Source organism: Chionomys nivalis, chromosome 17 (genome assembly GCF_950005125.1).
Source record: "Chionomys nivalis chromosome 17, mChiNiv1.1, whole genome shotgun sequence".
Taxonomy (NCBI): Eukaryota; Metazoa; Chordata; class Mammalia; order Rodentia; family Cricetidae; genus Chionomys; species Chionomys nivalis.
This window is the reverse complement of record NC_080102.1, coordinates 5,242,956-5,258,698: the sequence shown is the minus strand read 5'-3', so window position 1 is coordinate 5,258,698 and position 15,743 is coordinate 5,242,956. Positions and strand designations below refer to the sequence as shown.

General features: G+C 36.3%; 1 protein-coding gene across 40 annotated transcripts in view; it reads right to left on the bottom strand.

Moving 5' to 3' along the window:
* The window catches only part of Rims2 (regulating synaptic membrane exocytosis 2), a 377,964-nt gene that overhangs the window by 238,981 nt on the left and 123,240 nt on the right, over positions 1 to 15,743 (bottom strand). For 3 of the 40 annotated variants that reach the window (XM_057791791.1, XM_057791793.1, XM_057791795.1), the window contains exon 1: positions 14,806 to 15,477. The exons of 31 other annotated variants lie outside the window; for them this stretch is intronic. In XM_057791791.1, the coding sequence (XP_057647774.1) occupies positions 14,806 to 14,927 (122 nt within the window). In that variant the 5' untranslated portion in view covers positions 14,928 to 15,477. Of the gene's footprint in view, positions 1 to 14,805; positions 15,481 to 15,743 lie in introns of those variants that run through there. 6 more of the 40 variants (XM_057791796.1, XM_057791797.1, XM_057791799.1 and 3 more) reach the window with 4 other exon arrangements.

The following is a 15,743-nucleotide window of genomic DNA, read 5'->3' as shown; positions in this document are numbered from 1 at the left end:
TGTCACATGCACAAACCAGCTTCTTTATTAATCAATGGTATTCATAGCATACAGAGGGGAATCCCACATCACCTCCCCATTTGTTATCAACAAAAGGGTGCCATTTGATGACAGAGGTTTCTGTTCTGCCTGACCCCAAAGCTGTTCAGCCCCAAAGAAACATACAGAGTTTCTTTACACATTCTTTAAACATACACATTAATCATAAACTGGTTGGCCTATTAAATCAAGCTTCTTACTAACTCTTACATCCTATATTAACCCATAATTCTTGTCTGTATCAGCCATGTGACTTGGTACCTTTTATCAGCAAGGCATATTCATCTTGCTTCCTCTGTGTCTGGGTGATGACTACAGACTGTCTTTCTTCTTCCAAAAATTCTCCTGTTCTCGTTGCCCCACTTCTACTTTCTGCCTGGTCACCCAACCTATACTTCCTGCCTGGCAACTGCTCAATCAGCATTTTATTAAAACAATACAAGTGATAGGCTACAAGACCATTGTCCCATAGCAAAAGAGAGAGAAAATACTGTCAGGAAAAGCCTAAAATGAAATTTTGGCAATGTGGTTGTCCTTTATGAAACTACCTGACAGATCAGCTTCCTTTAAATGAACACAAAGTAGAATCTCAGCAAAAAGTTATATTCAATAAATAAGAAAGAGAAGGTGACTCCATAGTCATAGGAATAGAAAGCAATAGAGGAACAGTTCTGAAAATGACCAGGATTTAGATGGAAGATATATATACACACACTCAGAACTGAGAGAATTTCAGGAGATTAATGACAGTGTAAATTAAAAAGCAAACCTGATGTGGGATTCTTCTCTGTATGCTGTGATTACCATTAATGAATAAAGAAACTGCTTTGGACCTATAACAGGGCAGAATTTAGCTAGGCAGAAAAAACTAAACTGAATGCTGAGAGAAAGAAGGCAGGGTCAGGGAGAAGTCATGTAGTCCCACCAGAGACAGACACTGGGCACTTTACCTGGTAAACCACAGTCATGTGGCTCTAAACAGATTAATGAAAATGGGTTAAATTAAGATGTAAGAGTTAGCAAATAAGAAGCTAGAGCTAATGGGCCAAACAGCGTTTTAAATAATATAGTTTCTGTATGATTATTTAGGGTCTGAGCTGCCAGGCGGCCAGGAAAAACACAAGAGACCTATTACAACACAAACCCATCTCCTCAGGGTTCAAGGAGCTGTTTGAGGAAAAGACTGAAATGTTCTAAGAGGCAGAGGGGACGATGACACCAAGGAAAGAGTGTCTTCCAGGCACGAAGGAACCATTACACATTCTGAACTCAGAGAAACTGTGGCAGCATACACAGGGCCTAAACAGGTTCAAGCCAGACAGGGTCCCCGTGTTGAGAGGAAACGACAAAGGCTCCCATCCCTAACTAAGAAGATATCTGCAATCAATATCCACTTACAAAGGAAAATTCATTTTCTCTAGTGAAGCCTCATTGAGTATAATAACTACATCTACCAGCAATAGATGGCTAACGCAAAATGAACTCAATGGTATTTTTGTGAACTTCTGTTTCACAGTGTTTTGTTTGGACATTTGTGTTGCATTGTCTTTTGCTTATATATTATAGTTTTCGACAATGTGTTTTTATGGTGTGTATGTATGAATATGTGTGTAAGTGTGTATGTGTGTGTTTTGTGCTTTTTGTTTTTAATTACAGTTTGTTTGTTTGTTTGTTTGTTTGCCTGACTGTTTTCTAAAAGGAGAAAGAAAGGGCATGAAATTGGGTGGGCAGGGAGATGAGAAATGTCAGAACATACCTCAGGAATGGAGTGCTTGTGAGAACACTCCAAGAAAACCAGAAACCTTGATAGGGGTGAGTTTACTTCAGATCACCCAGTGCTCGTGGTTGTTATTCAACTGAATGCTTAAATTATCCTTTATATGCCTCTATGGAAACATGTTTTGCCATATGTGGCTTGTCCTTATAATTGCATACAGTTTGAACACATGAGAAATTTACTTCTGTGACCATTCCTAACACTCAGAGTATAAATTGTCTGGGGCTCTAAATAAAGTTGGCTATTGCATGAGACTTTAGTCTGCCTCATTATCCGCTCCTTTCTCCGAGGTGCCATTGGCTCTAGAGCAGAGATAGAGAAGGATCAGGGAGTGATGTGGGATTCCCCTCTGTATGCTGTGATCACCACTGATTAATAAAGAAACTGCTTTGGGCCTATAGCTGGGCAGAACAGAACTAGGCGAGGAAAACTAAACTGAATGCTGAGAGAAAGAAGGTAGAGTCAGAAGAAACCATGTAGCCCTGTCAGAGACAGATGCAGGATTGAAATTTATCTGGTAAGCCACAGCTACGTGATGATACACAGATTAATAAAAATGGGTTAAATTAAGATGTAAGAGCCAGCCAATAAGAAGCTAGAGCTTGAAGGCGAAGGCGTAAGTCACAAACAATCCCACGCTAGTTTGGAATTATGATTAATATAATGGTTATTTATTTAAAGGGGAAAAAACTTACAGATCACCGTCCCAGACAACAGCCCTCTGCACAATCAGGAAGGGAGTCTAGTCGCCGGAAGCGGAGCAGGTAGTAAGAGAGAGCGAGGAGGGAAGTGGCCGCTTTTTTAAAAGGAGAGAGACCACGCCCCAATGGGCTGGTATCTCAGCAGCTATTGGCTGGAGGAGCGGAAGGACCTCCCGCAACAAGAGCTAATAGTCTAAGCAGTAATTTAATTAATACTTCTGTGTGGTTATTTCCAGGGCTGAGCTGCTGGGAACAAGCAAGCACCCTCCTACTACAAGGGAGGGGCTGAAGACACAATACCATGCTCAGAATATACTGTATGAAAAACATGTTTCAATTTAAAAAAAAAGAATGAAAGCAAATGGCAGAAACTAGAGAGAAGGCATTAGTGGCTAATGTGAGCACTGGGCATCTGAAAATGTTTTATCTCTAATCCTAAGTTTCCAACCCAAACCATATGACTCCAACATAGCATCTCATTCATAACTGTAGCATGACTGAAAGACATTGTCTTAGCAAGTGTTTTAATGCACTTTAGTAACCCAGTGACTCAGAGTTCATCAAATAAAACATAACGAGTTACTCCAACTAAATCACAGGACTCCTTAAACAACAAAATGTTTTCTGGTGGTAGCAGAAGAATAAATAAATATTCCAAGTCTTAGGATTGGACGAACCATTCATGAATGGCTTTGAAGAATGAGGGACCTATAAGTAAGGATCACAAGAGACCTCTAACATTAAGAAACAGTCCTACCCCAACAACTCCTAAAGAAACAGAGACTTCATCTGACATCTGGGAATAACTAAAGGCTGCCAAGTATCTGAAGGAATTATCAATACATTCTTCCTAGAAGTTTTCGGATGGTCACTATATGCTTTGACCTCAGCCCTAAGAATCTGGCCGAATACAACTGGGTTTATAATTATGAAACTTCAAGACAATAAATAAATGTTTAACTTATAAAATTTATGCTAATTTGTTGTTACAAAATAGAAAATGAATCAATGAAAAAGTATAAAATTGTAAGACTTACACATAAGCAGGTAAAGAATTCTAAATAATATTTGCACTATATAATCAAACTGTGGTATGTCATTTAGTTGAAGCTGTTCCTTTATGTACTTGCTACAATGCCAATGGTAAAGAACATACACAAGCATGTCCTTCATTATATGTGCTTCATGGGAAATATGACAATATTCTTTTTTTTTTAATTTTTTTTTTAAAAAAAATTTTCCGCCTCCTCCCCGCCTCCCATTTCCCTCCCCCTCCTCCCGCCCCTCTCCCCCTCCCCCAACTCCTCTTCTCCTCCCTCTCCAGTCCCAGGAGCAGTCAGGGTTCCCTGCCCTGTGGAAAGTCCAAGGTCCTCCCCCCTCCATCCAGATCTAGGAAGGTGAACATCCAAACTATGACAATATTCTTTAAAGTACACATTGCTTCAAGCTTCGAAAGTATTTCCATCTTCAGATTTAGATTCTGTGTGAACAGTTCTGAGAACAAGCTGCTCAGCTTATCTAGAAAGTGCAGCATCTCCTGTTCTTATGGTCGCCACATTTCATTTGAGATTGAGGTGTGCCATAGAAGAAGAGAAAAAAGTTACGTTCAGAAATAGATTGCAGAAAATATATATGGTGTAGGGATTTTAAATTTTTTAAAGATTGTTCATAATTACAGATAGTTATATTTTTAGCATAGACATTGTTCTAGAAACTGGAATTTCATCTTTAGCCTACTCATTCTAATTATAAACAGCATGAAATTTCCTTTAAAACTTCCTTACGAAATGTATTTAATGGGTTTGGGATGCAGCTCAGCTGACAGAGTGCTAGCCTCGCATGTAGAAAGCTGTGGATTGGGCGCCCATATTCAGCTGAATAGAGAATTTAAGACCAGTCTGTGATATATATCTGAGAGCTTGACTCGAAAGAAGAAAAAAAAAGAAAACCATTGAACTGGAAGCATATCTCATTAGGATGTCAGGAAAAAGTAGTCCTGCTTTTCCTTTTCACTCTATCTAATTAAATACTTACATAAAAGTTAGATAAAATTAAAATAATAATATTTCAGCCAACATCATCTCAAGGAAAACACAGTTTGTGGTAAAGCTCAAGATAATGCATTAAACCACACTACAGGAAAATAGATAAAATATTTCCATATCCAAAACACAATTCCATATGTAAAAAAAACTCAAAACATAATTAATACATTAAAAAGTCACTACTTGAAAGTGAATGAGATACAACCTGGATATTAAATTAACAGAGAAAGATGTTTCAAGCAACTAACTATATCAACAATGGTCAAGAAAATAAAGATTAGAAGCTCATAATGAGGTAGGAAATATCAAAAAGATAGGAAACTACAAAAAATTAAAAAAATAAAATGGTAATTAAAAAAGAAAAATGTATAATTAAAACTCACTAAGTTTTTTATCCTGTTGATCATAAAGGAACATAAAATAACTCAATCTTAAATCTGGTCTCTAAAGAGAGAGAAAGAAGGTGTAGAGCTGGGTAGGTGAGGAAGTGGGGAGATCTTTGAAAATTTGAAGAAAAGGAAAGCACCATCAGAATAGATTTATTAAAAAAGCAATATTTTTAAGGGGGGAACAGAGGCATTCAACTGAGAACTTACAGAACCCTGTAAGATATTCTACAGAAAGTTCTAAAACACATGTAACTAGACAGTCAAAGGAATCAAATAAAAAATAAATAAAATTCTTTATAAAGAGATAAAAGGTTTGCACAGTAGCCAAAAATTATCAAATTAAAGACATACTCACAAATCCAAAAACTGTAAGCATGACAAAAACCCTGTGTAAGTATGTCAAGATGAAGCTGTTACAAACAAAGATGAAGAGAAGACTTTGGAAGCAGTCAAGAAAAAAACCCTGAACACAACAATGGCAAATTACTTATTTATCCATCTGAAACTGTGAAGACCACTTTAGCAACAGAACTTGAACATGAAAACAACATATCTGTCCACTGAACACTCCACACACAGTGAAAACAATCACAAGGAATGAATACCAAGGTTTTCCATCTAAGAATACTAGAAGAAATCTGCATCTCAAGGAATACTAAGAAATTCTCTAAGCTGCAGAGTCTACAGGGAGAGAGACTACGCAGTGAGAAGCAGGTGCGCAGTTACAAACGACTGGTAAAACTCTGCTAAGGGAAGATCGCAGCACTGCCATACAAGCCTGTCACGCATAGAAACGAAAAAACAGCAGTATGGACGGTTGAAGGAGCAGGCGAGTGGATTTGTGTTGTTGAAAAGCTCACGATTCAGTGATACAAACCAAAGACGAAGTCTGCAAAAGCACAACCAACAAAACCTAAGAATACTATAACTGAGGTAAGCGAGCAGATGAAACAGATTTCTAAGACACGGTCACCGACTTTTTAAACACCAGGAAAACAAATCCAGGTGAAGCAAATATCTAAACAAAGCATGCCTGGATGCAAGCATATACTAATTGCGCTCAAATCTGAAGAAACGTTCTTTGTAAAAGAGAGAATGCTGGGCAGGAAAGAGAGCTCGGCGGCATGAACCCCTGCTGTTCCAGCAGCGGAACTGACCAGCACCACCATGGCTCTAACTCCAGGAGAGCCAACACCCTTTGCTGGACTCCAGAGGCACAACTTGCAGGTAGAACACTTGTACACAAAAAATAAAACAAGGTTTTTTCTTAAAAGCAAACAGTGTGAAAGTAATTTTCAAAATTAGTACCTGGTTATGTAAATAACCATAATGCAAAACTTGAAAAAAGATGTTATGTTCTAATTTAAAAAAACCTATGAAGGATCTTTTATGAACACAGATATAAGCAATGCTTATCATAATCATAGAAAATGTAAAGCGGCAATATATAATGAATAACATAGCATTATCAAATGGGATTTTATCCAGAAATGTAATGATTTAATTAAAAATAATACATAATTCACATTGTTAACAGAGTAAGGGGGACTAGCTTAAAATTCCAATAGTCACAGAAAAAGAAATTCAGAAATGCAAACATATTTCTAAATTCAAAAAGTTGTTACTAAACTGGGCAGTAGTGGTGCAAGCCCTTAATCCCAGAACTTGAGGCCAGCCTGGTCTATAGAGCAAGTTCCAGGACAGTAGGGACAGCCAGGGCCACACACAGAGAAACCCTGTCCTGAAAGATAGATAGATAGATAGATAGATAGATAGATAGATAGATAGATAGATAGATAGATAGATAGATGGATGGATGGATGGATGGATGGATGGATGGATGGATGGATGGATGGATGGATGGATGATAGATAGATAGATAGATAGATAGATAGATAGATAGATAGATGATAGATAGATAGATGATAGATAGATGATAGATAGATAGATAGAGAGATAGAGAGATAGAGAGATAGATAATAGAGAGATAGATAGATAGATAGATAGATAGATAGATAGATGATAGATAGATAGATAGATAGATAGATAGATAGATAGATAGATAGATGATAGATGGATAGATAGATAGATGATAGATGATAGATAGATAGATAGATAGATAGATAGATAGATAGATAGATAGATAATAGAGAGAGAGATAGATAGATAGATGGATAGATAGATGATAGATAGATAGATGATAGATGGATAGATAGATGATAGATGATAGATAGATAGATAGATAGATAGATAGATAGATAGATAGATAGATAGATAGATAGATGATAGAGATAGATAGATGATAGAGAGAGAGATGGATGGATGGATGCATAGATAGATAGATAGATAGATGATAGATAGATAGATAGATAGATAGATAGATAGATAGACTGTTTAGATTTTTAATCACACAAAAATCACATGTATATCAATTGTCAAGTTAAAATACAACAAACATACATATACACACATTTTAAAGATTAAATAATTAAATGAAAACATGATATATCTCCACAATTGTATTTTATTTCATCAGAAAGAATGAAATTATAGCACTTGCAGGGAGATCCATGGAGCTGGGATGGGGGGGGTCATCATTTTAAGCAAAATAACCCAAATTGAGAGGAAAATATTAGCTGTTTACTGACATAATGGGGAATCAAAATCTATATAACATACAGATATATGTGTCATGGAAATAGATGAACTGTGTGGAAGAAGAGGTTCTAAGAGCAGTGTAAGACAAGGTGATGGAGGAACTATGAGGTCAGAATAGATATACACGTAGAAAGACACCAGTGTGACAAGAAAACAATAAAGTGTAAGATACACAAACTGACTCGGTTTACCATAAAGATTTAGGGCCACATAAAATACACAAGTAAATCAAAAACATAGAAAAGGTAGTTCAGAAATAGAACCACATTTTCCCAATGAGTCCATTTTCTACATGTTGGCTTTACTCAAAACAGTCCAATGGGAAACATGTCCTTAAGTCTTCTCAGCAACTCACAGGAGGACAATCGACTATATGTCTGGAAAACCATTAATCTCCTCCACACACCACTCACATTATAGAAATAAAAACTTATCTGTGCTTCATCTAATCAGTCTAAAATTCAGTCTAAAAAAGGAGAAAGAGAACATAGTTTCTGACTTGGAAGTTGACTATAATAAATTAACAAATAGTCCACAGAAAATAAAAACTATAAGAAATAAGAGGGCAGATCCCTAACAGAGAAACAAATGGCCAATGAGTACAAGGAAAGCTGTTCACATAGTCAGTTATTAAGAAAATTAATTAAAAGGGGACATCAAAGAAAATGGCATTAAAAGTTCATTAAAATGGCCAAACTTAGCATAACTAATATCATCAAGAATACTTATTGATTCAAAGTCAAAATAGTAACAAATACAGACTATGGAATAGCAACTGCTGTGGCCGGTGTGTCCGAAGCTCTCTGTGTTTGAGTGTGAAATGTCCCCATAGACTTCTGTTTTGAACAATTGGTTCCAGCTAGCAGTGGTGTTTGTGAACTGATGTGGGAGGTCCTTCTGTATATGTGGTGCTTTTATCAGTTAATGAATAAAGCTATTTTGGCTAATGGCTTAGAAGAGTAAATCAGGCAGAAAAACTGAGCAGAGATATAGAGAGAGTAGGCAGAGTCAAGGATATGCCATGTAGCTGCCAAATTAATAAAAATGGGTTAATTCAAGATGTAAGAGCTAGCTAGAAATATGCCAGAGCCACTGGCTGAACAGTGTTATAATTAATACAGTTTCTGTGTGAATTTTTGGGGGGTATGGGTGGCTGAGAAACGAAAGAGCAGTCTCCACCTACACTCTTTAAGTGATGGAGTCATGCTTGAGGAAATACGGACCCAGGGGTGAGCCTGGGCTTTGTCCACCCGCTTTGTCCAATGTTTGGTGTCTTGATCTCTTCCTCAGCATCCCAAAGGTGTCATAATATGACCAGGTGGCCTTTGCTCTCGTCACCATCCAGCTCCACCACGACAGACTGTATAACCATTGGAACTATAATCAACCCTTCCATTCAGTGACTTTGTCAACGTATTTTTATCACAGAAATTCAGACTTGTTAGTAAAAGCTTACAGTGTACAATCATTTTATTAATGAACTACCATTATAAAGCTAACAAAGAAATGCCCTATAATCTACAAATTCCAATTTTAGAAATTCATAAACTTATCTGTCCAGACTAAAGATTTGTGTAAGAGCATGGTGTGTTCATAAAATGGGATGTTATGCAGGAATGAAGTGAATACATACATTAATACACATAAATTTTAATTACAATTATAACAACATATATGTTGGTTTTACTAGTAGGCACATATGCACCCTCAAGTAACAGAGACTAAGCCGAAACATGAAGCAACACTACCCAACCATAAAGCTACAATGGGTATAGAAAGTCAAGGGTATAGAAATCTTCATGCTCACATGGAAGCTCTCTTTCACATTTTCCACTAATTACATCTCTAACATTTCAGAAGTCTTACAAAAGATGATAAAGCTTAAATGAATATAAGCTAATCTAGTCTTAAGTTTGATTTAAGCAATTGAACTTTATTTGTTCAAGAGTAATATGACAATGGCGGACCAGAAAAGTTTCAAACTGTGTTTCTTGTAATTCAACATAATTCTGTGTCTCACATTCTAAAGCAGAGATGGTGAAGTTAAACACTAAACAAACACCCTCTCGGCAGAAGTATGACCTTAAAAGTCCTGGGCAAAAATCTCTCAAGAGTGTTCATGCAATGGTTAAAGTGTTCACCCAAGTTTTAGAAACACATAGAATTTCTCAAATTTCAGAATCTAAATTCAAATTGTCCGTGCCTCCAAGGACCGTCTTTCTTGAGGACATAAATTTCTGTGACTAATTCACAACTGTATATAGAGTCAGTGCAGAGGACCACAGCATGTTGTAGGAGTGTTCCCGGCTGCCCAGACCATGAAATAATCACACAGAAACCATATTATTTGCAATACTGCTTGGCCAATAGCTTAAGCATATTTCTAGCTTACTCTTCTATCCTGAACTAACCCATCTCCATTAATCTGTTTATCATCACATGGCTGTGGCTTACTGGCAAGGTAACAGGCTGCATCTGTCCCCAGCAGAGGCTACATGGCTTCTCTTGACTCCACCTTCTTCTTGCCAACATTCATATAGTTTTCCCTTCCTAGTTCTACTCTGCCCTATCAAGCCCTATAAACTGCCCTATAAAGGCAGTTTCTTTATTCATTAACCAATAAAAGCAATACATATACAAAAGGACTTCCTACACCAACAACACACAAAAAAATGAGTGAATTTTATCACGCAACAAACAACATCAACATTTGTAAATTTACTAATAATTAGCTTAACTTTTTAAAGATTATTTATCATCATATAAAAGCTGCTAAGAAAAATTATAATTTATATTAACCTATCAGTTATCAGAAAAAAAGTTGCTTTTAAAAATTATGTCATTGAAGAAATCACTTAAATGCAACCAATATAATTATTAAGCATCTACGTTAATTATGATATAAAATCAAGGACCATAATAAATATTCAAGTAAAAATTTTAATTATATACATATCTGACAAGTCATTTTTCTCAGAAATCAAAGACAAGCAATTGTAAATATAAGCTTCCATGACAAAAATAATGATTACATATATACTTAATAAAGTTTAAATATGTACATAAATTGTGTCCACTGATAACTCAATGCAGTACATGTTAAGACAGTTTCTAGAATCCAAACATATTTCCTTTTGCTTCCAAAGCCAGGATCACAAAAATTAACAATTAAATTTCATGATGAATTCAATTCTTTATGCCTCTGAATATAGACAGTCCAGGAAATACATTTCCTAAAATGAAAAATTATTGTGATATGATTATGCCAAGCACAGCAATGCACAGACTGTGCAGATTGCATCCTCCAAACTCTGGAAAGAAAGCATGCTGCTCTCTCAATGTCAGAGTAATCATTAATGTGCAGGCATGAATAACAGCGCCTGTGCCAAAATTTATGAACACAAATTAGTGGTTTCATAATAAACCAAAGCAATAGTAAATGGTCTGTAAAGGATTAAGTACTTCTGACCATAAGAACGACCAGCCTAAATAAACATTTATTTTGCAAAATCGTGCAAAATATTGATGTTTAGAACTGTTGTAATGCTACAGTAGAAATAATGTAGTTTCATTAGGCAAGCTAAGCTTTACAATTCATTTTGGTAAGTAGCGGTCTATCATTTCCTGACAAACACCTTTGTGAGAGAAGAGTAGCACTGACAGTAACCAAGGACAACGGCATAAGTCAGGTCTGCTTCAGCTCAAACAGACAGGGCAGTTCCTGCGCTTGCCATTAGGAAGGCCAACCAAACAACAGTCCCTTCTCTACTACGGTTTTGTCTTAGATTAAAAATGAAATTTTTTATGAAATTCTGCATAGCCCATTGTACATAGGTGCAAGAAAGAGAAAAATATTTACAGTATCTTTTCTGAATAAATTCCAGTGTTAATGTGCCCCTGTGTGGTCAGATGGAACAGAAAACTGACTGTCACACATTTAATGACCAAAACAATAATTGCATCTAAAGAAAGGACATATTTCTTCACTGTATGGCAATGCTCAAGACCAACAAAGAGAAAATGTAGAGGATAAAGTATACTCTTACATAAATTTTATCACAAAGCAAGTCATTGCTGTTATGTTCATCTGCTGCCCATAGTAACTGATAACTCCGTGCACTGCTCTGCCAGAGACAGACTTCTGGAGTCCAGACACATTTAACCTTAATTCCAAAGCCAGGATCACCACAATTAAAAAATTAGAATTCATGATGAATTCAGTACTTGAGGACTTGTTACTGGTGATATGGGAAATTATCTGTATGCCCTGATTAAACAATTTGAAGAGAAATGAACTTAAAATGAGAAGACTAGGTGACCAGAGTTTCATCAAAACCTATCAGATGGTTTTGTTGGAACCCAGGCACTTCCTGTTTGCATGACTGGATCATGAGCTGCTTCATCTAAGCATGAAGAACAGAGCCTCTCTTCCACCTCCTTCAAGCTCTAAAGCAGTACTGAAGGACCAGAAAGAAAAGAAGCTAAGAACTTTCAGCCTGAAACATGTTAGTCATACCATATGGTTCCCAAACAAACACTAGTCTAAATAATCTGTTCATTTCCACTAACAAATATCTAATAGTCATAGCTAATAGTTTGGCAATCCACATTAATCTCCAATTAGGTGATTTATGATTTGCATAATATTACATAAAATCTTTCCTTCTTTGACAAGTTGAACTTAGAAATGCTTTTAGAGCACATTAAAAAGATTTTCAGTTTTAACCTTTTATTGCTAATGTGTCATAGAAATCAACTTCACTGCCACCTAAAAGCTGATAAAAGTTGAGTTGCTTAAAAATATGATTGATTATCTAAGAAAATTTTTCATTTCAAAACTGCTTGATAGAGTATCCTTTTTATAATGGCTTTTCCCACAAGTGATGTACAGTACTCTAGTAATTTCTCTTAAATGGTAATTCAGAATAAAATTACTTCATCAAACCTACAATGTTATTTTCCTTCCACTTCAAATATTATAACTACTATCTCAGCACCAATATTGAATCTTCTATCCAAAATCTAAACAAGAAATGTCTACCGCTCACATAGCAACCAGAACTGGAGTGGATTATGTAACTGAAGGACTCGGAGCCCCTGGCTGCAGACCAGCGCAAAGGCTCTACCCCATGTGCACCTTCTTACGACAGCTCAGCTCCTCCAGTCGTTCCTTTTTCATTGAGGAAGGAAACTTTAAAAATACATGGTTTTTGTTTTTGCTTTGACACTAACTGTAACAATTTTGTCCTGGCACTGGCATTCCTTTCTAAGAGAATTTAAGTGGAATGAAAAACAGAATCAATCCATTTATCTAATCTAAACACAAAATATAACCAAAAATTTAAATGTGGTAACATAAATTGGGAATTCAAATACTTATTTTATACTCTCCCTACTTCCAAAATAACTATATGCACAAATGGTTTTGCTTGATCATAAATATAAACGAAGTAGTTTATTATTTCTGAACATTGTTTCTAAAGAGCAATTTGTAAATTAAATGCTATGTTTCTTTAAAAAAACAAGTAAGACATTAAGAACATATAAAGGCATGATTTGTTCTCTAAAACAGAAAAAAAAATCCTTATTTACTAGCATTTCTGAGAAAACTAAACACTATTGATTTACGGAAGCACTAGAAATTCCACAACTTCTTGTTTAATTGTACCAAAATAAAATGCCAGAATTTAATAAGAACACGGAAACCATAAACATGTCAACAACAAAACAAAAGAAGGCCAAGGTAATGACAGAGTCATAGGGTCCGCTGCCAACTCTAACTTCAAACCTGTGCCTCCCCATGCTGCCACAGCACAGCTTCTACAGGGAGCTGTCCAGAGGCACACGGAAACTCTCCACATAAAAAAAAAAAAAGACTTATAAAAAGATGAGCAATCATTCTTATGGTGGCTTGATCGTGGAAATTTTTAGAAAGCCACATATTACTTTTATTTTAAAATAACACAATATATGTATATAATCTTATAATAAATTAAAGACAGGAATGTGATATGTTGCTGAATAAGGAGACAACGTCTGAAAAGAAAGAGCCTATTGCAGACTGCCCCGGCATTTCCCACACCATCACTCCTTAGATTAGTCTGAAAGCAAGAAATGAAAAACTAGTCAGTTCACTAAGAAAAAAAAAAAAAAACACTATATACAAAGAAAAGGTCAAGTATATTTGCCACCAAGAAAATTCTTAAATGACAATATATTTCACGGGCCTCCTTTTCACTTGCTATATTAAGATACATACTGTATAATGAGCTTTTTTAATCTCGAAAATAGGCTGCCTCACAGTATTCAGAGATCCTAAAAGAAGCAGACCAATGAAGCCATTCAATATGCTAAGCACTATTAGCCTCCTGTCCATTTCTAGAAAATTTCAGGGCATTACTGTGTTATCAGAATATCTGTCTCAATCCTTCCCCATGCATATTTTCCTTGCATGGGGTATGTTTTTCATGACTATTATTCTTGGTATAAAGCAGGAGAGAGTCTCAAAAACTGGACAACTTAAACGAGGAAAGAACCTAGTGATAAAACTGCATTTCGAAAGCTTCTTCAGTAAAATGCCTGCGCTGGCGTGAGCCAGAAAAACCATCTAGAACACATGTTCATAACTGAACAACCTTCCCCACAAAAGAGATCAGCTGAAAGAGCGATAGAAATTTATAAGCCAGAGTCCAAAGTCGCCGAGCGAATACAAAGCACTGCCTGCAGCTCACAATCCGGCTTATTCAAGAGTGGTTATTGATCTTCCCTGCATAGAGAAACGTCTTAGCCCAGAAATCATCCTCTGCATGCTTTACAAAAGCATGCATGATTGCTTATTCATATTTTCCAACAAATCACACATGATTATACAGTCCCATGTTTACATGTGCAATGCAATCACGTCCATGATTGCAGGGAAAACACCTATCAGGCATTTTAAATTAATCATTTTAATTATTAGAAAAGAGACAGGGAAAGAGCCTGATCTGTATTATGTTTCAGAGGTCAATCTACTTACATTTAATATGCCCTAAAAATAAGAGATTTTCCTTCTTAAGATCAAATTAAGAATGCTGTGTTAAATGCTGTATTTGATTAAAAAATAGCACCCATACCTCAAGGCAAACAATGACATAACCATACAAGATTACTTCTCTGAAAATAATATTAGAAAAATACAGTTTAGCTTTACTCACCTTGCATTGTTCAGCGTTTGTCCAAAAAGCTCATTCTGTAAAATATTTGGTGGGGATGAAAAAACCCCATGGAAATGAGATAAAACAGAATTGCAGACCTGGCGCAATGTCTCAAATTGCATTTTCTTTCTTTTTATCCTCCTTATTTTCCTTACCACCTGTCTTTAAAAGTCATCTATTCGCAGACACCATCAAACAAAAACATGCCAATCAAGTTCCATATTTCTCCTGAGCTCTGTAAAAGCTGTGCTTAAATGAGCAGAGGTTGGTAGCTAATTGTACAGTCATTATTCTTCTAAGTCAGCCGTAGAAGGTTCCGAGCTCGTGCAGCTTTCGGCTTTCTCCTGACTGTAGCAAGAATTCTAAACAGCAGCAAGCTTTTTGGGCATCCCCGGCTGAAGTGTGAGGCTGAGCTGCGCTCATGGGCTCTACTCATATTTCTCTAAGCCTATTAAAACCACGCAATGAATATATGCTGTCGTCAGGAGTTTCTGCACATCTGGCTGCCAGCAATAAAATCTCAGAAGTAATAAAAATGGGACAAGGTATCTTCTCAACGTTGCTACAGGGAAAGAAGAGAGATTATGCATTTTTCCAGGCTTTCTCTTTTCTGAAAAATGAATGACTTCAGCCACAGAATGTATCTCTTCAAGCACTGCATGGGGCTGGGACACTAAAATAAGCATTCTGTTCCGCTTTTAATACCACGAAGGAATATGAACATGATAGACACAGGCTCTGCCGCCTACAGCCCGGCGCTGCGCTTCTCCAGAACAGCACATTTGGACACGTGCACTTGCTCATATTAATTTCTTCTCTAACAAGTCTTAAATTATTTTTTAAGTGAATAGTGTTCATTCTGGTTTCTTTCTAAAAGTCTTACACAGTGACTATATAATGAGTTATATAATTATAGAAAAATATTTTTACCATCTCAA